The sequence below is a fragment of the Neopsephotus bourkii genome, unplaced genomic scaffold (assembly GCF_033783945.1).
Source record: "Neopsephotus bourkii isolate Nb327-2 ecotype Australia unplaced genomic scaffold, CSIRO-AGI_Nbou_v1 NB_234, whole genome shotgun sequence".
Lineage (NCBI taxonomy): Eukaryota > Metazoa > Chordata > Aves > Psittaciformes > Psittacidae > Neopsephotus > Neopsephotus bourkii.
Genome location: NW_026900744.1, coordinates 14,236,891 through 14,261,688, shown reverse-complemented (window position 1 = coordinate 14,261,688; position 24,798 = coordinate 14,236,891). Strand labels below are relative to the sequence as shown.

General features: G+C 45.3%; 1 protein-coding gene across 16 annotated transcripts in view; it reads left to right on the top strand.

The window, feature by feature from the left end:
- PACS2 (phosphofurin acidic cluster sorting protein 2) overlaps nt 1-24,798 on the top strand; it is a 76,017-nt gene that overhangs the window by 10,510 nt on the left and 40,709 nt on the right. For 14 of the 16 annotated variants that reach the window (XM_061345411.1, XM_061345400.1, XM_061345399.1 and 11 more), the window contains exons 2-3: nt 17,159-17,246; nt 20,470-20,559. The exons of 1 other annotated variant lie outside the window; for it this stretch is intronic. In XM_061345411.1, the coding sequence (XP_061201395.1) occupies nt 17,159-17,246; nt 20,470-20,559 (178 nt within the window). The remainder of the gene's footprint in view (nt 1-17,158; nt 17,247-20,469; nt 20,560-24,798) is intronic. One more of the 16 variants, XM_061345407.1, reaches the window with a different exon arrangement.

The following is a 24,798-nucleotide window of genomic DNA, read 5'->3' as shown; positions in this document are numbered from 1 at the left end:
GTTGTGCAGGCAGAGCATGGGGATGAGGACAGAGCAGGTAACCTATTTAATCCAGTGCTGCTGCCGGAAGGTCATCAAGTGGAAGCAATAAGTGGACCTGCATGCTCCCAGTGTATGCACCACATTTCTAATTTAGCAGAGCTTCTCTTTTTGGGCTGGGGAAATGACTTAATAACTGTGGGAGGAGAAGTCCAGCCCCTTGTTTAGAGGCATGTGTTCAGCTGCATGCTAGAAACCCTGGGTGGTCTGAAGCCTTGTGTGTGTTCTGCAGCTTGGGGCTGCTGTTGTGAGAGCTCGAGAGTGGGTCGAGGGGAAGAAATGTTTGGAGTGGAGGTGGTCTTTCCTTCTTTTGGGCTCTAAGGGGAGGTCTCTTGTGGGAAGAAGGTTTTGGGAGATAGGCTTTTTGCAAGAAAATTGTCAGGCACTTCCTAACTTGAATAATTGACAGTGTAACCAAAGCTGCTGGAGATTGTTGGGGATGTAACTGAATCTTTCACACCGATTCTTATGCAAATTCAGACATATGCTTCTGGTTTCTAATGGGACACCTACAAATATAACTGGCTTCATTCAGAAGTTTGTCCATGCACTGGATCTGTAATTGCCAGTGATGTTATAACAAGAGCATAACTTGCAGAGCTACATCTGTAACAGTTCCTCACTGCTGCTGTTACCTGTACACATGAAGTTTAGATCAGGTTGTAAAATCTGTAGATGACTTGTGAAGGTTCTGGCACGTGGCTTGGTGTGTTTGGTGCTGAAACTGTCCATTGCCATACTGATGTGATTCAGTAGTGAAAGGAGCTTGAACACTCAAGTGCTGTTGTCTTTGCTGATGCATTATGGCTTATTAAAGGTAAATTAAATGGCCTTGAGTTTGCCAGAAAACAATTTGGTGCATGTAACACTGAGTGCAAATAATCGTAAGTTTCTATCCAGTAAATCTACAACTGTGAGTTGATGTGCACATTTCATAAGTATTATTTTGGGCTCCTGAGGGACACTGGTGTCTGCAGCCTCTTGGCATAGCTTCAAAGTTAGCCTTGGGTTTCTTTTTTCATAAATGTGCCACGTGGTAATGGAGTAATTGGTCAAAACCATGTGGGCTTAATTTCTTTAAAATATAAACAGCCTAGAAATGTTTATGTACAAAATATCCAGGCAGTAACTGCAAGCATTTCCATGTTTCTACAAGAAATTAAGATAATTATATAATAAGCAAAGATTCATATGGCTTAACTTGTCTCCCATCTGGCATTAGTTAAATTGGTGTTTTCATCTGCATGACCTCTTGGAGAGGGGAGAGACTATGAAAATAGAAAATGTGGCTGAAAGAGAGCTTCCTAGGTCATCTGCTAGCCTATGTAAAGGCTGGAGCAGCTCCACTGAGCTACCCCTGACCACTGCTTTGGGGAGTGACTATTCCCTCTCTGCCATGGTCCATGTTACTGGATAGGTATTGCAGGAGTTTTAGAGCCGTTGGTTTTAGCTGACCGACAAATTGCTTGTCCTTTGTGCAGCATTTCCCCAGTGTTTAAATTTATGTTCAGACTAAACAGATTAACTACAGCAGGAAGAGCTTCCTTCTTAAAAGAAAGCTATTGTTAAAGCATCACTTATAAATCTAGTGCTTCTAATCCTGGTCTCCTCCCATGGCCCTTTCCACCCTTTCACCTGCCTGCTGCTGCAGGGTCTGCTCTGAGTTTCTTGGGGTTGTCCTACAGCCTTCCTCCATGGTCTCTCCCTCTCAGATGCGCAGTTTTCAGTGTCAAAAGGAACCTTCCAAAATGTCCTCTTTCATGAAAATATACCTGCATGCTTTTGAACTAGTGGAAAGATGATATGCTGCTTTCCTGATCAAGTTGCACCTGCTGCCTTAAAATGAAGGATTTGCAAGGAAAGCTGAGAACTGCAAGAACTGGATCATATATATTTCATGTTGCTAGTGACTTGCTAGGGGCTGAACTCCCTTTTATTTGCTCTTCTAGTTTTTCCCTATGCTGCACTCGAGTGTGTCAGAATTTAAGGTGCTCTGATTTTTCTTTCAGGCTGGTGGAATCTGTATTTTGTTTCTGACAGGGTTCAGCTTTATTTTGCTTAATAGAGTTGAAGACCATTAATGTAGGCTTTGTTCTTGCTTTGCAAATAGCCTTTGAGTGACTTCTCCAGGTACTTGGATAAGCTTTGCCTGCTCATGTTCAGTCCCAGTGAGGATCTGAGACAGCTGCTTGCAGATACCGAAGGAGGTTAGAAGATTTGGTTTTTCCTTACAACATGTAGCCTTCAGTGGCTCATGTGTAAAGCTGCTCATGGAGACAAAACTCCAGTGGTTCTTTACCCTTGGTCCATGGTGATGTGCTTGAGGATCAGCAGGCTGGCCAGTGCTCAGTTCAAGCAAGTAGGTAGAGCTTTTTCCAGGAAGAAGGGATTTCAGAGGTGGATTTCCTCAGTTCAGCCTTCAAGTCAGCATGTTCCTGTTTTTCTGACATGTGAATGGCAGGTCCTTCTGGGAGTCCTTACAAAAACGTTTATAATAAGCTTTTACTGTTCATTCAATTGTTTCCTTGTTCCAGGATCATGACGTAAATGTACATGCAGCCTGGCAGTGCTGAGCAGTGCTGTTTATATTCCTGCTGCACCTGTGTTCAAGGCCAGCTTTCTAGTGCTGGTCTCTTGAGTGCAGGGTGCTCGGCTTTTCTTAATGTCGTGCGCGGATGCTGATGGTGCTGTGTTTGAAGCTGCATCTGCCTTGTCTGGGTTCGGACCCTCAGGTTTGCTGTGCAGTACTGCTTCCTGAAGGTCTGAACAGCCTGGTTCCTGGTGGTCTGCCTTCGTACAGCACTTGCATTCAGGAGGATCTCTGCATGAAAATCCCTGTTGCACCCAGGTGTGCTTGTGTGCAGGCCCTGGGCCAGAGATGGGTTTTGAGTAGGTTTAGCTCGACCTCACCAGTATCCCAGCCATGCGCTGCCTTTGCTTTCTTGTGGTATTTACTTCCCCACTGACTTCTCTCAGCATTGCCACAGGCCACTGTTGCGGTTTGGAGCTGTGAAAGCAGTGCGCAGTGCTCTGCTTCTCAGCTGACTTGGAGTCAGTGCACGCTTCCCTGCAGAGTGGTTCCCTGCAAAACTGTCTGGTGAATATGGTAAATTCACCCAGTTTTTCACAAGGCTTCTGGGGAGGTGGGGAAAAGGTGCTTTGTATATTGTGTACTTCTTGAGTGCTGTGTAACTGACTGTGATAGTAAAGCAAGTAACAGCATAGGAGCCCTGCTTTGCTTAGCTTTGGCTAGCAGTGTGCTGGATACTTGCGTGTTTGTGTAAGGCTGCCACCATGGTGAGTTCTCAAATGTAGCCCTTGGTTTAGGACAACTGAAAGATGATTTCACTCTGCTTTTCTTTATTTCCGCTAGGGTTTTGTATTTCTCCCTGGTGGTGGTCAGATTTGCTGATGGTTCATATTTTAGCTGGGAAGAATGTCCCTTGTTGGGATTCTGGTATGTATGTATACAATCAAAAATGTTGAGTGGGCTGGGAATAGCTTCCAGCAAAGCTGTATCAGTTTCTTGGAGCTCTTTTGTTCAGTATTAAAATTCCTTTCTTTTCTCTCCCCCTTCCCATCCCCCTGACAGCCCACCACTTTTCTATAAGGACATGGCGAGGTATAATTCACAATGGTGTGACTGAAGTGAAATATGCACAGCTGCAAATGCATTTTTAAATGATACTTCATTGTTAAGGCATATCTCTGAACAGGTTTGCAGTTTCAGTAGCCATGAGAATGTGTTAACAAAGAGGTTTTTGTTGAAAACATTTGACATCCATTTTTATCAGGCTCTGAGAATGTTTTGACCACTCACTGCTTTTGAGTGCAGATAGGAAAGATGCGGAGCAGGATAGATTCATGGTGAGGAAATACATATGTGTCCCTCGGAAAAGGAGTTTTCCTTTGCTCTCCCTGCATGGTATTGCAGAAACCATGAGACAGCTAGAGTACAATAAAGTACCCATTAGACTAAAGTTTTATTGATTGAATAATCAATAAAATATTAAGTTTGAAGCATCAGGAATATCCAGTCTTGCATGCTGCATCTCTTCTCTACCTTCCCACTGAATGGAGAAAATCTGTAACTCTCTTTCCTCTTTGGATCCATCAGACTCGATGCTTCTGTGATCTCTTGCTTTTATGGTGCATAATAAAGCCGAGCAGCTGGAAGCTGCAGACATGTAGTGTTCTGATGCAGTAACTATGGCCCACTGCTGCCAGGATTTGGCATGGGGCTGACTGAATCACAGACATATGAAGAGCCAACACCTGTTTATAGGTAAGATGAAATAGATTTATTAACTTCCAGGGCATCACAGAAGGCTTATACCAGTTTAAAGACAGAATTTGGTGTAGCTTAGGTGGAGAATTCAACAGTTCATGTTGCCTCCCACAGTTCCTGTCTCTTGAACAGTGAGTTCAGGCTCCTTTTCTAGCTTTTATTTCTCTGTTCTCTGTCCTCTGTCAGCAGACTGCTGCTGCTTCTGCTGACTGTCTCTTGGGCTATCTTGGTTCCAAAATTATCTCCAGATCTTCCAAGCTATTACATGAGTAACACTTGGCTTTTCTCCTGTGAGTGAATTCACGCTCTCCACCAGCTCTCCAAGAAGACCTGCTCTGAGTAGAAGCTAATCTGTGTTTGAGATGGTACACCTGCAAACAGAAGACCCTGCTGAGTATCAGTCATGGAGGCCGTCTGTCTCTCTGGAGTGTTCTTGCTGATTCAGGTGTGAAAACAGAGAAATGGCTTAGTAATCTGTAGTTACATGAACATTTATATGTGATCACAATTCTCATATGTGACATGAAAATAAATTAGTGAAACAGTTGCAGGCTGCAGTCTGCTTGCCTTCAGTGTTTCCCTTCAGCCAGTTTCAAGGTGCTTGCTGTAAGCTGATGAGCTGACACAGTGAAGCAAAGGAAATGAAGGCTCAAAATAAACACCTGGAGAGTGGTAGCAAATCTACACTGGCTCTCTGTAGAGCTTGGGCTCACCAAGCTTGTGGGAGCCTCAAGACCTCTTTTCTTGTTCTTGCTATAGGCTCACCAAGCTTGTGGGAGCCTCAAGACCACTTTTCTTGTTCTCGCTATAGGCTCACCAAGCTTGTGGGAGCCTCAAGACCACTTTTCTTGTTCTGGCTATAAGGAAATAAGTTTTCTTCAGACACACAGATTTGACTGCCTTAGTACTGACTCATACTAAACCATGGCCTGGGAGACCTCTTGCAAACTGCATGCAGAATCTTGAAATGGGAGGCATTATTGTAGACAGTAGTGTTTGTAAGATGTGAAAAGGTAGGGATGGCCCCTCTCATCATGGCTACAGTGTAAGTTGCTCAGGCTCCAAAGGAAAACAGCATAAGCGATGGTGGATTTGTATTGCCCTGTAACAGATGGGCAGAGAGAAAGGGGTATAATGTAATGAATTTCTTGCATCATTGTTTTAAATCTCAGCTGAATCTGCCAGATGTGGAACATTTAACAGCTTTAGATAATGTGCTTATCATTTGCGTGTTAGTGTATTTGAGGCTACAATATAAACATATAATGTACATAAACACATTTCATGTATAACTAGCCCCAGTACAAAGTTTAATGGAGCTGGTATTGGTTGTAGTTATGTGCTGAAAATCAGAGGTTGAATATCGTCCTCTGAGTGAGGAGGCATAAAATTAAGGATAAATTCCATCCTGAGGGTTGAAAAAACATTGTGGTACCTGTCTCTATCTCATCCCCACTGTAATCATTTCTGTTACAGAAGCAGTTGAGGCTCTTTGATAATCTGAGTACATGCACCTGGTTTCGGGATACTCTTTGTTTCATCCATAAATGGGAGCACCAACCACGAAATGATGCTGATACCTATTCCTTGCTCTTAGCATCACTGTCTTGTTAGTGTTAGCTGATAGTAGCAGGCAAGGGTATTAGAAGAGAATGTTTTCAGGGAGCCAAGACTGGTCTGGCTGTAGAGTTTGGTCTTTATGAGTGATCTAATAGTGTGGTCCTATTTACAAACGGAGTAACTATCTAAATGCTGGATAGGCTTTTTGGTATTCCCTCCCAGCAGTGAACCTTAATACCCTGCTGAGGAAGAGCCAACTCATATCCAGTCTCTGCCTGTTCATGCCTCATTTACCTCCATCTGTTTATTTTGTAGAGTGCCTGCAGTTTATATTGATAAATCTGGGTTCAGTGGGAACTCATAGGCCTGATTAAAGGTTTTGGGGACTGAATGGATTATGATTGCTATAAATCACTTTTTGGTTTACTGCTTATATTCAGCATTAAAAAAATCTTATGGGGGGATCTGGAACAAGTTCTGAGTGGTGAAGACTAGCATCTTGTGTTTTGCTAGTTTACACAGGTCACTGTGATATAATAATAAATATTCTTGGCAAATTGAACTAACAAATTCAGGAATTTGTTTTGCTTTGCCGCTTCCTTATTGCTTTCAGGAATGAAATATCATCAGCAGTGATGTTAAAGAAATATATTATTCAAATAATATTGAATCTCTGTTTTCCAGCTCAACTTTTGACAGCTGTTGGAGAGGTTTAGAGTATTAAGGAAATGCAGATCTTCCTCCAGAGCAAATCACTGTGTTCTGCCTTCCAGTGCAAGTGTTAAGCACTGCTGGTTCTTCTGAGCTCCTTTAGTAAAAAATGTGGTTCCTTTTATCCCAATAAACTTAAAGATGATGTAAGCTTTCAGAAAAGAGGGTAAGCAAAGTCCGAGTTGCCAGGTTTTCTCCCTTTTCCCTGAGAAATGCAGTGAAATCTTAGTCACAAGGGTTTTTACAGAAAAGAAAACAAATAGAAAACCTTGTGGTGAGTTATTTCCAAATAAGTGCTATCTTTTCAAGTAGCAGCTCTTTAAACTAGAGCATACAGAGTATATTTAGATGTGAAGAGAGAGACTGTGGGATAGGATGCATTTTTAAAGTGTTACTGAGAGACATTTTGAGATCACCTGGAGATTGGGAGTTTCCCTGAGGTAAGCTGCTCTTACTGAGAGGGGACCAGCAGTGTTATGCAGCCCTGTTGCAAAGTCTGGAAATGCATCTTCTGGCCATTCCCCAGGCCCTGAGGACAGCCTGGTGGTGCAAGTTCCTTGCTGTTCAGGCATCTGCTCAGAGTGGGGGTAGATGTTTCATGCAGTCCTTGTCAATGCAAAATCTGCTATGCTTCACAGTAAAGTAACCTCCATGAGTCAGCCTTGAAGATAAGAGATCCCGGTTTCTGTTCATTATTGTACTCCTGGTGGATTCTGTAGTTTTCAAGGCCTTTGATGGGTAGCTTGTGTTAGGCTTGACAGCAGGCATTGCATTCTCTGTAAGCCTTTTCAGTCCAGTTTGGCTGGTTTTGGAGGTTGAAATATTGCTTCTGGCTAGTGCTGAAGTTCTATCCCTTGCAGCAGTGATGGTAGTTTCTCTGCAGTCATCTCATGCTTGCATCAGCCTGGGTAATGTGATTAACGAGTTGGCTTTTAGAATCTCACTAGTCCCTTATTCGTGTTCTTTGATGATTTCTTTCTTGGCTTCTCTGTGCTCTTAGGAGCACTCCAGCAGACAGCGTGCAAATAAGCAAGCTCTGCCCAGAATATTTGATGGGAGAAATGCGAGGGCTAGGTGTTGGAGCACAATGGAGCTTTAGCCAAAGACATAAAGAGGCATTTACTTGCAAGGAGCTCCGAGTGTGTTTGCATTTTCAGGCCTTTTTTTGGCTACTGTTAATACAGCAAAGCTCCTCCCAGTTTGCCCCTTCCTTTCTGGGGAGGTGCATCTGCAAGGGATAGTATGTTCCAGCTGGTTTACCCTCGATGTTTTGTTCCAGTTTGAGGGGTGTTAAGCCAGTGTTTTCAACATGTTTAATGCTGAATAGAGTTCCCCAGATGTAGTGGCAGGATCTGAAGTTCTTTGTGAATTATATTTAGCACTGATGGAGGCTGCTTTGTCAGATGTGTATTGTTGCCTTGTAAAAACTGGCACCATAAATAAATGCTTCTGGGAAAGATGAACCTTCCTTTTATAACTGTTTTAATGTGCTTGATTTGGAAACATCCTTTGAGCTGTGGCCAGAGAGCAAATCATTTGTCACTGTTGCAGCTCTCTGTTGGAAGTACCTGTGCAGAAATGAGCTGGTGCTGTGGGGCTCAGAGGAGCTCAGTGGTGTGTGCCAAACAGCTGAGGTGCTGCAAGCATTACACAGTGTGTGGTGCAGATGCAGAAATTGCTCTTTATGGAGCTAGTGGTTCTCCTAAACTCTCTTCTGACTTACTGTTGAATACATAGAGGTTTGGACTTGCAACTTTTCCTTTGCTGCTTGTTCCCTGTAGTTCAGATAGCTAGTGTTGTATTTTTGGATCCTCTGCGTGCTGGAAACATACTTTGGGGTGATAAATAGTTCTGTGTTTGAGGCATGATGAGAATTGTGCAAAAACCCCAATGTTTCTAACTTATGTAATGAATTCTGATATTTCTTTGACTGTCATCCCATTCACCTCTGCAGTCAGGGGAAGAGGGAGCTGGCATTGAACATGGGGCAGTTTAAGGAAGAGCATAGACCATTGGCTCTGTGAGGTTTTGGGGTGCATATGCCAGTCTGGAAAGAGGCTAGAATGGCAGGATTTGACTGACTTGCAGCAGTGAGAACGGCACTGGGATCTGTGAAGTGTTCTAGTCTGAAAAGCAAGCCTGCCAGCAAGATGCTTTGCATATTTGATTGCTGTGCTGGCTAATACCAAACGTATCATCAAAGTTCACAAATTCTTTTTGCTGCTGCTGACTGCTCTGCCTTTACTCTTACTGGACATGCTGAGTTCTCAGTAAAAAAGCAAGCATCCATTTGGGGGTCTAAAGTATGCTTGTGTGGTTCTCCCATCTTGTTTATTTTGGGCCATATTGCAGACTTCATGAACAAAACCCTGTTCATCTGGCACTCGGTGCAACTGGTTTAAATCAAGGTTACAGAATGGCAGATTGTTAGGAATGCAGGGACACCTGCCCTGGCTTTGCTGCCTTGAGTCTAAATGGGTCAGCAAGGGAAAAGCAAACTTAAAAACAATCACACAAACCCACCCCCAAAATTCCTTTCAAAAGAACTCATCTATAACAGTTCACGAAGTCTCTTTATTCAGAGTGGTGTCAGGTGGTTGTCTTTCACACAAGCACCAAGTCTTAAGAATTGCATGCCATCAGGATCTTGGCTTTGACTAGGAGGACCACGTGCCTGACTTGGTTGTGAACTGGGAAGCGTTTGGAGATGGTTGAGTGAGAAGTAATTTAATGTAACTCATGGTGCAAGCCTGTATGGTGTCTGGAGTGGCAGGCTGTTGAGCTTGCTGCTGCATCAGGAGGTGTTGTGGAAGCTGTTCAAAGTGTAGAGGAAATGGCAGAGATGGCAAATCGTTCATGTCCTGAGAGCAAGCTGAGATTTAGGTACACCAAGAAGCCATCTGTTTCTCCTTGACTGCTTTCTTAGCTGGAGGCTTCCTAGTCCTGATTTCATATGATGAGGCTATCACAGTGACGGGTAACCTGAGCAGAGGTGAGATCTTCTTTACAAGCTCTTCTGACATGAGCCTGAAGTTGAGGCTGCTGTTGCATAGGGTTTTTTTTTTTTCCCTTCTAGATGGGTGCCTTTGATGGCTGATTTACAGACAAAGGGGAAGCTCAGGATAGATTGGAGGCTGAGTCCAGGCCTCTAATGATTGGCAGGCCTTAGGGACAATATGTGCTGCACAGCACTGTATGGCACAGCAGCTAGCGTTCTGAAAGCAGTGAGTGCAGGAGTGCTTGGAGACCTGTGCTTCCTACTATCAAAAAGAAAATACTAAATACCAACCCAGACTGGCCAGGTCAGGACCTCCCTCTGAACCTGCCTGCACTAAGATGCACACTGATTTCTCACTGCCAAGTGCATACACACTTGGGATGGGGCAGGGGAGCTGCTGGGGAAGCAGTTGTTCGGAGAACATTGTTCTTTATGAAGTGGTGAAGGAGGATTTGCTATCAGTCCACTCTGAAGGGGAGTGAGGAGAAACAAGCAGGCTGTTGGAGGAGCTGGTCTCATTTGTTGCATGGTCACAGAGGAGCTGGTCACGTGCAGGCTATGACATCCCTAGTTGCTGTGGAGATGTTACCGCTCCCAACCTGGTGCTGCTGCTGGTGTTTAGGGATGCTGTGCCTCAGGGTTTGTGTATATGCTTCTTTGCCAATCTCAAAGGCATTTGGTGGGAGCTGCTCTCCATGCTGGCTGTCTCATATAAGTTTAGTGGGTTGTGCCTTTATTTTGTTGCTGGCTAGCTGAGAAATGAAGCTGTAGCAACAAAAATGGCTTGACCAGCCCACATCCTAAAGGTTTATCCTCTCTCACATGTGCTACTTTGATTGCTCTCATTACGTGCTGAAATAGGAGACTGGCATTTCAGTGCTATGTGGCTCTCTGAGTGAGGGAGGCTGCACTGCAGTGCAAGGGTATTCCATGCCAGCTTGTTAGACCCTACCACTGGGCTTTGATCAGATGGATGTGACTATGCCTGGTCTGTCTGCATCCTTGGTTGTGGTGCCTCTGGTTAACTCCAGCTACTACTAAATTAATACGATAAATATCAGATGTGTTTGTGTCATCTGTAACGTAGAAATTGTAATGCTGGTAGGAGCCTTAACCATGTCAAAGGAGCCTTAACCATCAACCGGCTTTTCGTTATTTGCTGACTTTAGTTTTTAAAGCTAATAAACTACCTTCCTAATGCCTCAGAACTTTAAAAACGTTGATCAACCTAATCCACCAGTACCATAGGCTCTTTCATTGATGCTCACTTTGGTATCAGGGTGCTGTGCAGTCCTGGTGTTCTTGATGCTGGCTTTGAAAGGGGGAAGCCAAGAGAGTTGTACTTAACTAGACCTGTTCCTGTGCTTGGCTTTTCAGGCAGCATGGTGTGAAAACATAGGTGATTTTGCCTAACTCATTTGTACTCCATTGCCTGTTTGAGAAACAGAACTAATCTGTTTCATGGTTTGTTGGGTTTTGTTGGTGATTTTTGTAGTGAGAAGCTAAATGTATAGCAGTGTGTGCAGGAACTGAGATCCTGACTGAGGCCAGCAGACCTGTGAAGAGAGCTGCTTCTGTTTTCCCTGAAACAACCCCTTAAGGGGACAGAAAGCTGCTGTTTCTTGGTAGCACAGTTCAGAGCATGTACCTGGAGGTGAGCAGCTGGTGACAGACGGGCTCATTTCCTACCAGTGTGACTTGGAATACATTGGGTCTTGGCCAGGTAGTCAAAGCATGATGTGACACAACTGCCAGTTTGCACAGAAGGTTTGCTTGGTTACCTGAGGAGTATGTGGAGCTGTGAAGGTTGAGCTTTAACCCCTGTGGCTTTCACCAGCATTGCTGTGCCTCAGTAGTGCCCTTTCCTTTCTAGACTCCTGAACTGCTGTGAAATGAGAAGTGCCAATGGAATATGTAAACTCTTACGTTTTGTGAGCCAAAGTTATTTGACTTGCAGGGATCCTGATCCTTTCCTGCCTTGGGTGAGTCCTCTAGAGCCAGCCAGCAATGCCTTGTCCCAGTGAAGGAAGGCATGTCTTAGCATATTCCATGCTGGACTGGTGTATCTAAGCTCAGAAGTGCTTTAATCCTTGGTTGTATTAACTGCATGCTGTTCCTCAAATAGCAAATGTGCCCATGCAGAATTCTAGGGTCTTCTAAAAATGACGCAGGTCTGCAAAATTTTGAAATCCCCACGGCTTTTGCCTGCTTGGTTTGGAGGAGGAGTATTTGTAACATATTTGAAGTGAGCAGGATGGTATTTCAGCTGTAAAAGCTTAGTGTCTGGCTCTGCATATGTGTCCTTGTGAGGTCCTGGGTAGAGCCTGTTGTGTAAGATAACTTGCAATCCTCTTACCTGTCTGAACAAGGCCTGCCGGCTACAGCATTTCTGTGGATCTTAGTCTGTAGAATCTTAAAAGCCTAATTCTCTGTATTAAACCTGGGAGGATTATTTCGAGACCCTTGAGATCAAGAAGAATTAAAACACTTGTTCTGCAATTGTTCCCTGGATTCTTAAAGCTTACACGAGTGGATCTGTAGCCAGAAAGGCTATCTGAAGGTTGCCATTTAACTTGTTGGTAAGTGTGAAGGAAGAAGAAGAAAGCAGAGATTAGTACAGGACTACTATGTTTCTTTGTGATTCAGTTTGTTTCTGATATGACAGAAATTGGGGTGCTTCACCTTTGTCTCCTCATTTCTTCCTACCTTGGAGTTTACCTGAGGATGGGACCATTTTGAGGGAATTAGCTTATAAGCTTTGGAAAGTGAAGAAGCACTCTTCCTGCAGCTTCTGTCATTGCTACCCTTGTGGGGAGGCCCTGCTCTGATGGTTCAGTGACATTAGAGGATAGCTTTTCTCCCTGAGTTAACTCTCCTAGGCCAGCAAAGAGGCCTACCTTTATCATGCAAGTGCAGCAGAGTACATCCTTGTGTTCTGTTCTTCCTGGGCTTGTGTGAAGCAGGCATAAGGAACTTGCTTGCACAGTTGGTTGGTTGTGCACTGCATGCATTCATACCTTACTCAAGCAGCTGTCTCTGAAAAATGCCTCTCCTGCACAGACACCCTGTAGCTATGTGCAGAATGGCTCTGTTTGTCTGGGCAAGCGTGTATGCAGGCAGGTTTCTCCCTTCTTTAAGTGGCTCACAAATTATTTTGGGACTGACTGGGGTGCGAGGTGTCAGCTTAGAGCAAAACACTCGATGTTGATGTTGAAAGCATTGGGGTAGGAGCCTGCTAGCTGTCCTGAAATGCTGAAGTAATTTGGGTGAGGGAAAACTGTCCAGTGGTAAAACAGAAATCAGTTTTTTCCTTATAGCCATCAGCTGACTGAGGTTTACAAACCTCAGAGGAGAGTGCTCCTGGCATGAAACATTTTCTCTAGGAACAATCTCTTCACAGCTTTTAACCTGGCCAAAAGGTATCTGTGTAGTGAGGTGTAGAGTTTTCCTGCCCCAGCTCTTGTCTTGCACATGGAGTCCCCTCTAGCTGTGGATGCATCTGTTATTATCTGTTATTATTCTCAACTTCTGTGGGGCTTAATTAAAACACAGTTCTTTAATTTTTAATTTTTTGTTCCTGTTGATGTGGCTGTCTCTGCGTGAGCAAGGTCTCAGTGCAATTACTGTGCTTCCTGTGGAGACAGAGACATTTAATTCGGTGAGCCAGACTCTTGGAGGGGGTTTATTTTCCTGATCTTCCTCCTCAGAGGGATGCAAGAGCACAACATCCAATGAGTAAAGAGTGCAGCGCTTTATTTGGTTGTTCTGGGCATGTTTTCTGGATCTTGGTTACCAAAATGGTATCTTCTTTGCAGATAATTGTCTCTTTTGGCAAAGAGCTGTGATGAAGCTATTCACCACAACTTGCATTAGCAGGGCGAGTTGAAGCCACTGGGTCAAGTCCAGGTTTCCTCTTTAAAACTGTTCTTGCAGCAGTGATGTAAAAAGATGAAGAGTTTTATTCTTGTAGAATGCATTAAGCTGTCTCATGATTTGTTAACCTGAGAACAGGGTCAGGCCAGTACCTTGTGCCTCCTCACCATAGGAAGGGGTATGTGTGACTGGAGGGGGTGCAAGTTCTGCAGTAGGCACTGCCCGCTGCTGTGTGGGACCCAGCTGTGCCCCTATCAGGGAGATCTACTATGAACCTTCAGAACAGGTAGAAATTGTGGCTCTCAGATTTCTGTTGCCCTTATTTAACACTGCTTCCTCTAATGTAGCACTTCTGCTGGATTAAGTCCCCATGTACTGCCATGGGTCACTGCTGAAACAAACATGCAAAGAAAGGGTTTGTCTGCACCTCCTGTATTGCAGTCCCAGGCTTTTTTTAGACTGCTTAGAATACTTCAGGCTCTTTCAGCTCCAGACTTGAGACTTCCTCAGTTCCCCTTGTATATGTGTGTGCTAAGGTTATTTTCCCTTTGTTCATGGAGATCCTGCATATAAGTATTAGATACTTCCAAATGCAGCCGTGTTCTCTTTCCAGATCTTTCCAGATCCTCCTGTGTCTGTCCTGTTTTTCTTACCAATGTTTGGTCTTAGCAGGCTCATGGATAGAAATATTTTGTGAGACAAGGCCTCTTCCTGATCCCTGAGAACTGATGGAAGTACAGCAAAACCTTGGCAAGAGATAAATGTATGGAAGGAGGTGCTGCTGTTATCAGAGGCAGTTATGGCAGACAAATCCTTGCTGTACCTGTGGGTTCAAGCAGTTCAGGATCCTTGTGCTGGTGGCAGGGGCACCACCCTGGCTCTGGATGCAGTGACATGCTTAGAAGATGCCTTTTAATGATTATTTGAGTAAGGAATGGCCCCGTTCTGCCACGTATTCTGAAGGTTGCTTTGATTTGCAAGCTACAAACTTAGACTGAAGACCCAGAACAATAAGTGTGCTGAGGGTAAGAGTGATTTGGTGGGGTTTAAACTGATTTTTATTCCTTTTCCCCACCCCCACTGGAGAATATAAGCATTCATTGTTTTGCGTGTGAAGTGCCTTTTAGTACCAGCAGCCCAACAATGTGGAATAAAGAAAGCAGATGCATCCCATGTCTTTCTTTAACTGCCTTTGTTTATCTGATCACTGTAAAGAAGGCTTTTAATTTTTTTTACTTTTTTTTTTCCCAAGCAGCAAGTGCTCCACAGGGCTTGATCAAAGCTCATAAATGATGAATTGAAGGAATGCTTGGCAGAGAACAGAACGCCCTCCTTGTGCTCTGCTCTGTGTGCTGAGAATACCATTGTTTCTTCCCGTACCTTTTTCATCCTCAAGCTCGGGGCTGGAGAGAAAAGGCCACTGTTGCTGGCCTGTCTGCCAAGACAATGCCAGTGTGTTGTCCTACCTCTGCTCTCAGCACCTGACCAGCCAAGCAGTGTGGGTTTTGGCAGGCCAAGCACAATTGTCCTCTAGTTACAGCGTTACAAAGAAAACAAATGGCATCACAGCCTCTTCCCTCTAGATCCTGGCCTGGCTGCTTCGTGGCAGCAGCCACATGCGTCTGTGCTTGCTGTTTTGTTCAGGATGCGGAGGGAAAAGCTGTCAGCCTCTCCTGCATTCCAGCTTGAGGGGATGCAGCTTCACTTGATTTCCAGTTCACAGGGACATGTTTGCAGTCGAACGCACTGGCCCATGCTCTGTTGCTTCTTCAGGTGCCCGTTTCGCTCAGGGGAGGCTGTGGCTGTGGGTGAAAGCATGCTTGGCTTCCCAAACTGTCCTGCCTGCTTCTGCTGACCCTCCTCTGGCACCCAGCACCTCCAGGCTGTGCTCTGTAGCACGTTTCTCTCAGTGACACCGTGCACAGCTGCTGGTGGTGTGGCAGAGGGAGCGGAGGCCCAGGCACACCCGGGTTTTCCAGCTTCCTTGTAATTTCTGTATCATCTCTGGCTGCATATCTCCTGAAGCAGTGGAAAGAGCCTTTGGATTTCTTGGTTATTTGGGGAGCTGATGGCAAGAGCCAGTGCTTTACAAGTGAGCAGGGAGAGCAGATAGCATGGGCTGGGGTGGAAGAGAGACTGGCAAGGGTAGGCTTGGAGAGTTGCTTGTATGAAGACTGTCAGAGCTGACCTACTGTTCCCTGTTCCTAGCCATGTGTGAGAGGGCAGAGTTTGGGCAGAGCCACTGATGTTTCTGGATGAGGCAGGCAGCATTTGCTTCAACATCTGTTGCTGCTTCTGTCAGGAAGAGCCTTTAGCTGTGTGTCTCCTGCAGTTTTTCACCCAGACTGATTGTGGCTACCTTCAGGCATTGCAACAGAGCAACATTCCCTCTGTGATGGAGAGGGTGGTGAAGGTGCAGGTCACCCTTGCTGTGGTGACTCACTGGGCTCCTGGCACCAGTGTAGGGTCCTGTAGTTCAAATGTAAGCTTCAGTCACTGGCACTTGTGCTCCTGCTGCCTGGGTATATACCAAAATCCACCGTTGGCTCCTCTTCCCATCTACTGCAGGCCCCTTCATGTGCAGCCTTGATGTTACGCTTTATCTGGGAGAGAACTCTGCAGCGCGTGTCCAAGGAGCCATGCTGAGGTGTGCTAGCATCCTATGGCAGAGGCCAGAGATGCCCATGCCATGGGATGGGGACCTGACACAAAGGCAGTGCTGGCTCCTGGCCAGCATGACAGATGATGTCTAGTCACTTAGAGCCAAGCTGGCAACTTCTGACCTCTGCTTGCCTCAAGCTGAACTGGTTTTGCTTCAGGATTATCTTCCCTTAAGTTTCTTTCTAGGCATGCCTTCTTATTTACACCAGCTGGTGGCAACTTCTGTGGGATTATGACAGTGAGAGTACCATGGTCCCATTGCCTCAGAGCCTTAACTCAGCTGTGTCTAGTCCAGACTTTATGCCCTTCCAAGCTCCCTGTGCTGGAAGGCATAACAGCCTGCAAACAGCTTTAACCAGAACAATGTAGCATTGCCAGGGTAAAGAATGTGATTTACTTGCATATGTGTGGCATGTGAACCTGAGGGCCAGAGGCCACCGTTTGGGTTCTTTCCCTCTTTCTTTTTCTTTTCTTTTTTTCCTTTCCCATTAGGGATGCCTGAGCCACTTGCTAGCACTTTTGTCTGGGGGTGAAGAGGAGAATGTGTGGGTTGACAAGAGGAGGTGGGAATGAGATTTTTGAGAGCCAGGAGTCTGAAACTGAAAAAGCCAACAACCTAGGAAAGCTTTGTAGGGAAGTTTAAAATTAGACTGACCCAGTGCTTTTATATTCCCAGAATTTAATTCCTCCGACCCTAAAGCTTTTGGTCTGACTCAGAGGAAGAGTTCCGAGCTGTGGTTGATGGAAGTCTGTGCTGTGACTGTGAGGTGCTCTCATGTGGCCGTGGGTTGTATCAGAGAGGCGTACCTCCTGTCCACCTCGTGTCTGTGAAAGGCTGGAGGAATTCAGCCTGAAAAGCCAGGGAAAGCCTCACATATTTCTGCTGTCTTTATGTCTCTATCAGTGTGTGGCTTGTGTCCAGAGCCTGTTCACCCTCAAACTGGGATACTGCTGTGTGTAAAAGCTGTTCAGAGTTTTTCCTTTTTCAGGCATGATTGTAACTGATTCTATTCTGTTCCTGTTTGCAGGTTGTGCAGCTTGACATTAAAGAAACTGGTAGTCTTAAAGGAATTGGATAAGGAGCTTATTTCTGGGGTCATTGCTGTGAAAATGCAGGTAATTGCTGCTCAGTTCTAAGAATTAAATGTGTGTGGCTAAAAGTACTGGCAGATGCCTAAACTGAACTTCACCTCCATGAGAGGACCCATTGCAGCTGCAGGCTTCCTCCCAAGTACCTCAGGGCATTCTGGTTGTGTGGAGAGTCTCTCCTCATCCGTACTCCCATATTCATACTGTATTTCACTGTTGTAAGCAAAGAGTATTGTTTGCTGAAGGCTCAGCATGAGCTTATCTGTATGTAAAAATGCTCTTTACAGATCATATGCTGTCACCTCTTCTTCCTGAGCTGTCACTAAATTCCAAGCCTGGTTCTCTATTTAACATGCGTCAGCTCACTTTAGGGCTGGACATCTTGATAACTTGGTCCTGGTTTGAGGGTCCTAGATGGTTACCTGGGTTCTCTGCTGATGGGCAGCTCTGCTATAGAGTCCAAGTTATTTTGCAGCCAAGTGCTTGTCAGTGAACTTGTAGGGTGCCTGTACATTTTAATTTGTTTCTGTAAAATACAGCTCTCATCCTAGGTAAGTAACCCACTTTACAGCATACGTTTGTGCCATTTAATTAGATGCCTACATTTAGGTCACATTGCCTGGAGGCAGGCTAGGAAGGAAGGGGACTCGGTTCTACAGTTGGTGTCTCGTCAGTTGAGTTCACATGCCCCCAACACTGCAAATGCTGAAGTATTTAATGAGTAAAAGCCTAGCAGACCTCTAAGTAGAAAAATACCATTAATCACACTGAAAAGCAGCTGCTTTTTTAATAAAAAAAAAGACCAACCCAAGAAGATCCCTGCAGAAAGCTGCTTGTGTCGAAACACACAAAATCTAGCTTGAAAGGTGAAATCATGGTGGGTCTATGGTGCAAGAGCATGCAGTTGAGGGTTTAACTGGCATTTCTCATCTCCTTGAACAGTCCACCCAAGGTAAAAATGTGTCCCTCTGTTGGAGGAGCTTTACACAGCCACAGCAGGGAGCAGAAAGGCAGGGAATTGTTGCACACACCTGGATTCATGGGAATCCTAGAAAAGCAGCACAGCTGTGGGTTTCCAGGCTGTCAGATATTGTTCATCAGGGCTGAAATCTTTCCTTACGGTTGTACTCTGAGATGCTGGATGCGTCACTGTAAGGGCCTGAGGCTTGTCAGTGAATGATCTACATCCAGAGCGTGTCAGATTTGGGTTGGAAAATTCAGTAGCTTTTACTAGAGCAAAACCTTTTCCTGTCCAGGTTACTGCTGACTGCTTACACTTCTTATGGGTGAAAGCTTGTCCTCGACTTGCAAGTCCACAGGGAGTTTTAACACATGGGACTGGGTACCTTTGCAGTTCTGCAATCTTCTCTATACCAGGGCATATATTTGAAGAACTGGAAGGCAGGACTTGCCCTGTTTGGGGTGTTCTTCTGCCAAGTCCCAGGCTGCAGCTCTCATTTTGCTCTTCCTGTGTCTGTCCAGTTGACTTGGAGGTAACAGTGGCTGGAATGACCACTCTCCTAGAGAGTGCCTCACCTTGGGTGTCCCTTGTGCACCCATATTTCTTTGTGATGTGCTATTTAATGGTGGGTAAGCAGCACTGCAGCTGTCTCAGATACAGGCAAATTTGAAGCCCTGTTAATGAAAGTCCTTTTGTAGTTTGCAGGTTATGATGAAAATGCTGACAAGCTCTTTCAGGGACACTTGATTTGGCAGCAGTCACGTTTCTGACATGGCTATTGTTTGAGCCTGGTGATACTAGATCATCAAATATATATATATGATCTCTGTCAGATGACTCACTGCCTTTGTATTGGGAATTGCAAGAGAGGTGTCAGACACAGGAGTCCTAGAGGGGGTGACTGAATACAGACCTAATGAGAACATCTTACCTGCATTTCCCATGTCTCCTTGCAGCCTCCTGAACAGTGATGTTCAAAGAACTGTCAACTGTTGCCAGTTTTCCTGAGCTGTTGCTCTATTTACCAGCTGCAGTCTTTTAAAAGCAGCTATATTTGGTATTTCATTAGATTTCAAGTTGCATAACAAGCAAGATTGCTGCTATGAGGAGCTTTGCACCAATGGAACAGATGTTGCTATTGCTCGCAGCGAGGCTAGCTGTGCTTTACTGCACGCATGCTGCTCTGCCTGGGGGGAGCCCTTCAGTTTCTTTCTCTGCTCTGCTGTCTGTCTTCTGATCTGCTGGAGCTTAGGCACCTCACCTGTTCCACAGAGAAGCTGGTGCTGTGTTGTACAGCAGCTAAGGCACTGCTGCAAATCCCAGTGCTCGCTCTAGTTGCCTGAGCGACGCATTTGGGGATGAAGGGATTTAAGTAAGTCACCGCTTCCCTCTCATCTTGGGATGCTGTTTGAGGCTGATATCACCAGACCAGATTTTCCTTTGGAGGTAGCTGGGGAAATGTTTACGCTTTTATTCTTTGGTTTCCCAGATGCTGCTTTTTTTGAGAGCTACAGTTCTGTTTTTCTGGGATCAGCCTGTCTGGACAAAGCCAGATCTGCAGCCTCAGCAGAACGTTGAGCCAGGGCCTCTGAAACTTGCCACTGTGTTAGAACAGTGCAGAAGAATTTGCTGGGCAGCAGTCTGTCTTGCTTTTCTGATAGTTTTCCCTGAAACATTCCCTGAAATGAAATGCTCACATGTAAAGTTACCCAGTAATTCAGTTAGTATACAGCAGCCCAAACACGATATTGGAGTTGCCCTATAATATGATCAGGTCTCCAGATTCTGCTGTTTAGTAGTGGATTTTTTTTCTTTTATAACCTCTAATACAGTTATTTAAACTGGTAAAAAATCTCCACTTTCCCTAAGGGGAGGGGTGTGTGGACAAAAAGAATAGAACAGTCATGGCTAGCGCCAGAGATTTAAGCATGATGCTGGAGTCTCCAAATCCAGGAGGAGATGAGCCTTGTACCTATTGGCTGAAGTAAAATTATGAGACTTGAACTTGAGGGGTGGGGGTTGACTCACAGCTTTTGAATGCTGGCGTTTGGCAGAACAAAAGCTGCTTTGTTGCAGTTGGGGACAGTAAATATGCCCAAATCTTTGGTAGGCAAATATCTCCCTTTCATCTCATTAATATTTCACAGAAGTGCAAGGTCAGACCCATCCGTTCTCTTGCTCTGTGGTTGTCCCTGACAGCATTTCCTGGTTTTCAGTAACTAGGGCTGGGGTGGGATGTAAGGGCTGGCTTCTGAGGAATTCACCCAATGGACTCTTGTTTCTGTACAGGGCTCCAAGCGCATCCTGCGGTCTCACGAGATTGTATTGCCCCCGAGTGGACATGTGGAGACGGAGCTTGCGCTGACCTTCTCACTGCAGGTGAGGTGGGATGTGCCTTTGGGGCAGGTGTGCTTGCTGGACTTGCTGATTTGGAGTGAGCAGAAGTACATTGTGGGTCTGAGGTGAAGATCCTTCTAGTGCTGCTGAGATGTTCGTTCTTAAGGCAGTTGCAGCCATTTCTGACGAACTGTATGAGCTCTTTTAGCTTGTCTCTGGGCAGCCAGCTGTGGGGAATTGGAGCACAAATAGGCCAGGTGACTCTACGATCTGGAAACAGGGAAGCCCACTAGGAAAACTGCTCTATAAACCCTTAGAATTGTTCATGGTGTCAGCCCTGCATCATGGAAGGAGATCTCTAATCCTGAGTTGTTGAGGGGGAACAGACAAGTTAGACACTAGCTGCAATTTGCATGTCCTGAATGCAACAACACAAATTTGTCTGAATTGCCTCTCAGCATTGAGGGCCTGGAGCAGAGTGCTGGTTCGTGGTATTAGGGGGTGTTCTTTGTTGTGCATCCTGTGTTTGGAGCCCAGGAACATGAGGACTTTGCAGTCTGTCCTCTTCGTGTTACAGCTGTAGCAGGAGCTGGAGCAGAGCAGGATGAGCTCTTTTTTGCTGTAAGTTGACTTCCTTATGAATAGGCACTGTGGGGTGACAGCCATGGGAGGTGGCATGGTGTATCAGGCTGATGGAAAGCAGTAGTAGGAGTGGGACAGGTGAACCTCTGATTTGGAGTTGCCAAAGGAAGCACCATTTGGAGGAAGCAATGGCAGTATGCAGACAGTTACTCCTGATTTTAGAGTCATAGAAATAGGTGGGAATTGGAGCAACTGTATTTTATTGGTTCCATTTTTTTCTCAAAGCATGCTGCCCTCATGCTACCTCCTGAGCAGGGAAATAAGGTGAATAGAGGCTAGCTTGCTGCAAGCAAGAGGGAGGACCCTGCATGCATAGAACGTATCTGGATTATCTGTGGTTTGGGACTATTGGTTATATCGAAGTGAGTTTGACCTTGTAAGGAGAAAGCCTCAGGTGAGACAGTGTAGTGGTTATTCAGACCTGTGCAGACTCAAAGCAGCTAAGATTTCATTGCAGATGGATGATAACCCTGCAGCTGCCCAGGTAGATACACATATGGCTGATGCTTCGGGTTCTGTCCTGATGCAGCCCACAGACTGTGTTAACTGCAGTATTGCATCCTCTCCTTTGTGAACAGGAATAAAAAAGCCACGTGCCAAGAATATGTATGCTTGGCTTCTGGGGCTGCAGCTTTCTACGGTTGGGAGCAGAGCTGCAAGATGAGCCAGGTCTCCCTTTGCCAGTCCTGTATCATCAAGGAGCAAGTGTTTCTGCTGATCTTTTTGGAATTAATTGGGAATATGTTTGGTTGTTTTAATTTGGCCTTTTTTTTTCTTTTTTTTCTTTTTTTTTTTCCTGAAACTCAGAGCAATGCTGCAGTAGGATGCAGAACACTGCCTTTAACTTGATTTTCCCTGGAGGGGCTGGGAATTGAGCCAGAATAATAGGGGAGAGCTGTGTCCATGACACTGAGCCATCAGAGTAGGTGAATAAGCATAATGCAGGGATGTGATGCTGGTCTCTGACTGCAGGAAAGATTGGTGGTCTTGGATGCAGTAAGGCCTGGGAAGCCTTCCTGAACTGGCACAGCAGGATTTTTATGACAACTTTTATTGTTTCTTAATTGGATGAGGGCTGGAAGCTACTTCTAGCTAACAACTGCAGTTTAAACCAGATTGTGGTCTGAATTTAGTCCCTTGAATATATTTGGGAGTGGTGGTGGGCCACAAAGTAAAAGCATGTGGATGTCGCAGAACAAGGTCTTGGTGTCTTGCAGCAGCCAGTATCTCCATACTGCACTGTCAGCTCTTCAAACCATAAGCCTTACTTTATGCTAGCTGTCTGGATTTGCAGCCCCTTGTATCTTCACAGTCACCACCTTCTCAGCTGCTTTTCCTGGGTGAAATTCTTGTCCTTTGCACAGAGCATTTTTTTGTTAGAGCTAAGCTGGAGAGGTGACAGTGCTGGCTGGCATAGTAGTGAGCAGCCCATTGTGTCTGGCAGGCCTCTGCTCAAACAGAAGGGAGGAGTTTCCTGTTGCTCTGTTACACAGCTGGGGTAAGACTGGAGTTAGTGATGTTAAGTGATCCCGTTTCACCTTACCTGCTAGAGCAAGAGCTAGACCAGTGGTAGCCTTTCTGGCAGGTGAGCTAGCATCACCCTTACTGCTGGAATGCCTGCTTCTCTGGACCCTCTGTGAGTTTCACAGGATCAAGTGAAATTCCCCAGATTATTCCAAGCACAGCATCCCAGCTTTTGAGAGCACTTAATTCCTGTGTTTAATCTAATAACTTTTTCCAGATGGAAGGGATTACATCACTGGGTCTTCAGAAAGAATGTCTTGCCCTGATTCTCATTACGCTGATGTGCGTGATGGTCCCTTCTTTGTACCCCTCTGAGGTGCTTTAGGGCACTTGGTGCTTCCTCTAAAAGCCTTGGTTTCAAATGTTTTGAGTCAAACTGTTTTCCTCTCCAATCTCTGCCACGACTGACAGTTACTGAAATGTTTTCATTGAAACCCTTCTGTAGAGTTGCTAAGTCATGGCTGGTGTTTAAAATAGCTTGTCTGTGCTATGAAAATGGCTTGGCATTCCTTCTAGAGGCTTTTGCTTTTTAACAAAGGAACTGAGCAGCCTGAGACTCTCTGCTCATCATTAAGTGGCCAAGCAGCACACGTTTGAAAAACAGAAACTTGCACATGTGTGGACTTGAGACATCCAGTTTAATCCCTGAAAGTCAAGCTGGCCTGGGACCAAGTGTGACTTTGGACCTTAGCTGCAGCCTCATACTTAAGCAGCCTTGGCGTGGCCCAAGTGCTTTGAGCTGAGAGCAGGGAGTCCCTCTCTCCTGCTGCCCTTCCAACCTGTGGAAGGGCCTCAGAGGCAAGGAGGTCATAGATTTGAATGCAAAAGTTGGCTTTGGCTTTTTTGAACTCTTCTTATCCCTTCCCCCTAATAACTTTCTTGCCTCCTTGTTTGGAGATGTTGCATGTCTGTAAAGTCACACGCTCCATTCTTGGTTGCAGGTGTGTTTTGAGGTTGTCTTTTAATTATGTGGGCTCCTGTTCCTCTCTTCTGCAGGGCCACTGCCTCTTGCAGTGCACAGTAGATCTCCTCTCGCAGAGCAGTCAGTTAATTAGTAGTCTGCTTGCTTGTGTGGCTACAGCTTCCAGCTCTCTGCATAGCAGCCAGGCTTACTCTGGACAATAAATTCTATCTCTGGACTTCTGGTGGCACTCAGCATTTGTATTTATCGCATGTTTTGATTGGCAGTAAGTTATTTTCATAATGTCCAAAGGAGAAAAAAGTATGTAAGTCTTGCCTGCAAGAGGAGCATGCTTCACTTGGGAGTGTCCTGGTTGAGATCCCTGCAATTAGATTCTCCTGTTTGTAGGTTACTTAGTGCTGTGTATTTTGTATATTTGGAGCATGTGTCCCATTCACCTCTGGGTATGAGACTGATCAGATGGCTGCTGTAATCGTCTCTTGAGGATTGCTCTTCCATGTCATGGCTTCTTCCCCCAGCAGCTGAGCTGGGCCCTGGGGATGGCCAGTGCTCTGGCAAGTGCCCTGGCAGAAAGCAGGACCTGACTGTATTAATACACTGTGCAGATGAGCAAGGCAAGCTGAGATAGCGTGGTTAACCCCACGCTTTCCTAAAAGTCTCTGCTTGACTTTACAGTCAAGTAGAGTTTTGGGGAGTTTTTTGGGGATATATACAACCAAATGTATTTTCTTGAATGGAACGTGTATTGAAAGGATTTATGTCTTCGCAATGTAGCCTGGCAGGAGGGTTCTTGATGTAATTACTTAAAATGCAACCACTTTGAGCATTAGAAGTTTGTGTTAATGTTGGAAGATGCTGATAGTTGCAAGAGCTTTGTGGCTGGAAAGAATCATTGCATGATCACGTAGGTCTCCATGCTTTAACAAAAGAGGCATCAGCAAATCCTTGGCCTCTCCATGCTTTAACAAAAGAGGCATCAGCAAATCCTTGGCCTCTCCGTAGCTTTGCTTCCCTTTGCTTGCCATTCAGACTGCAATAGGTTCTTAATGTGTGCTGTAGAGGGTCCAATACTGAACAGTGGCCTTGTGCTTGGAGGGAAGGCAGTGTCCTACCAAGAGTATGGGGGTCTATGCCACTGCATGCTGCCTGTTGATTGTGCAAGGGCATCCTGTGCACCAGGTGGCACTTCTGGG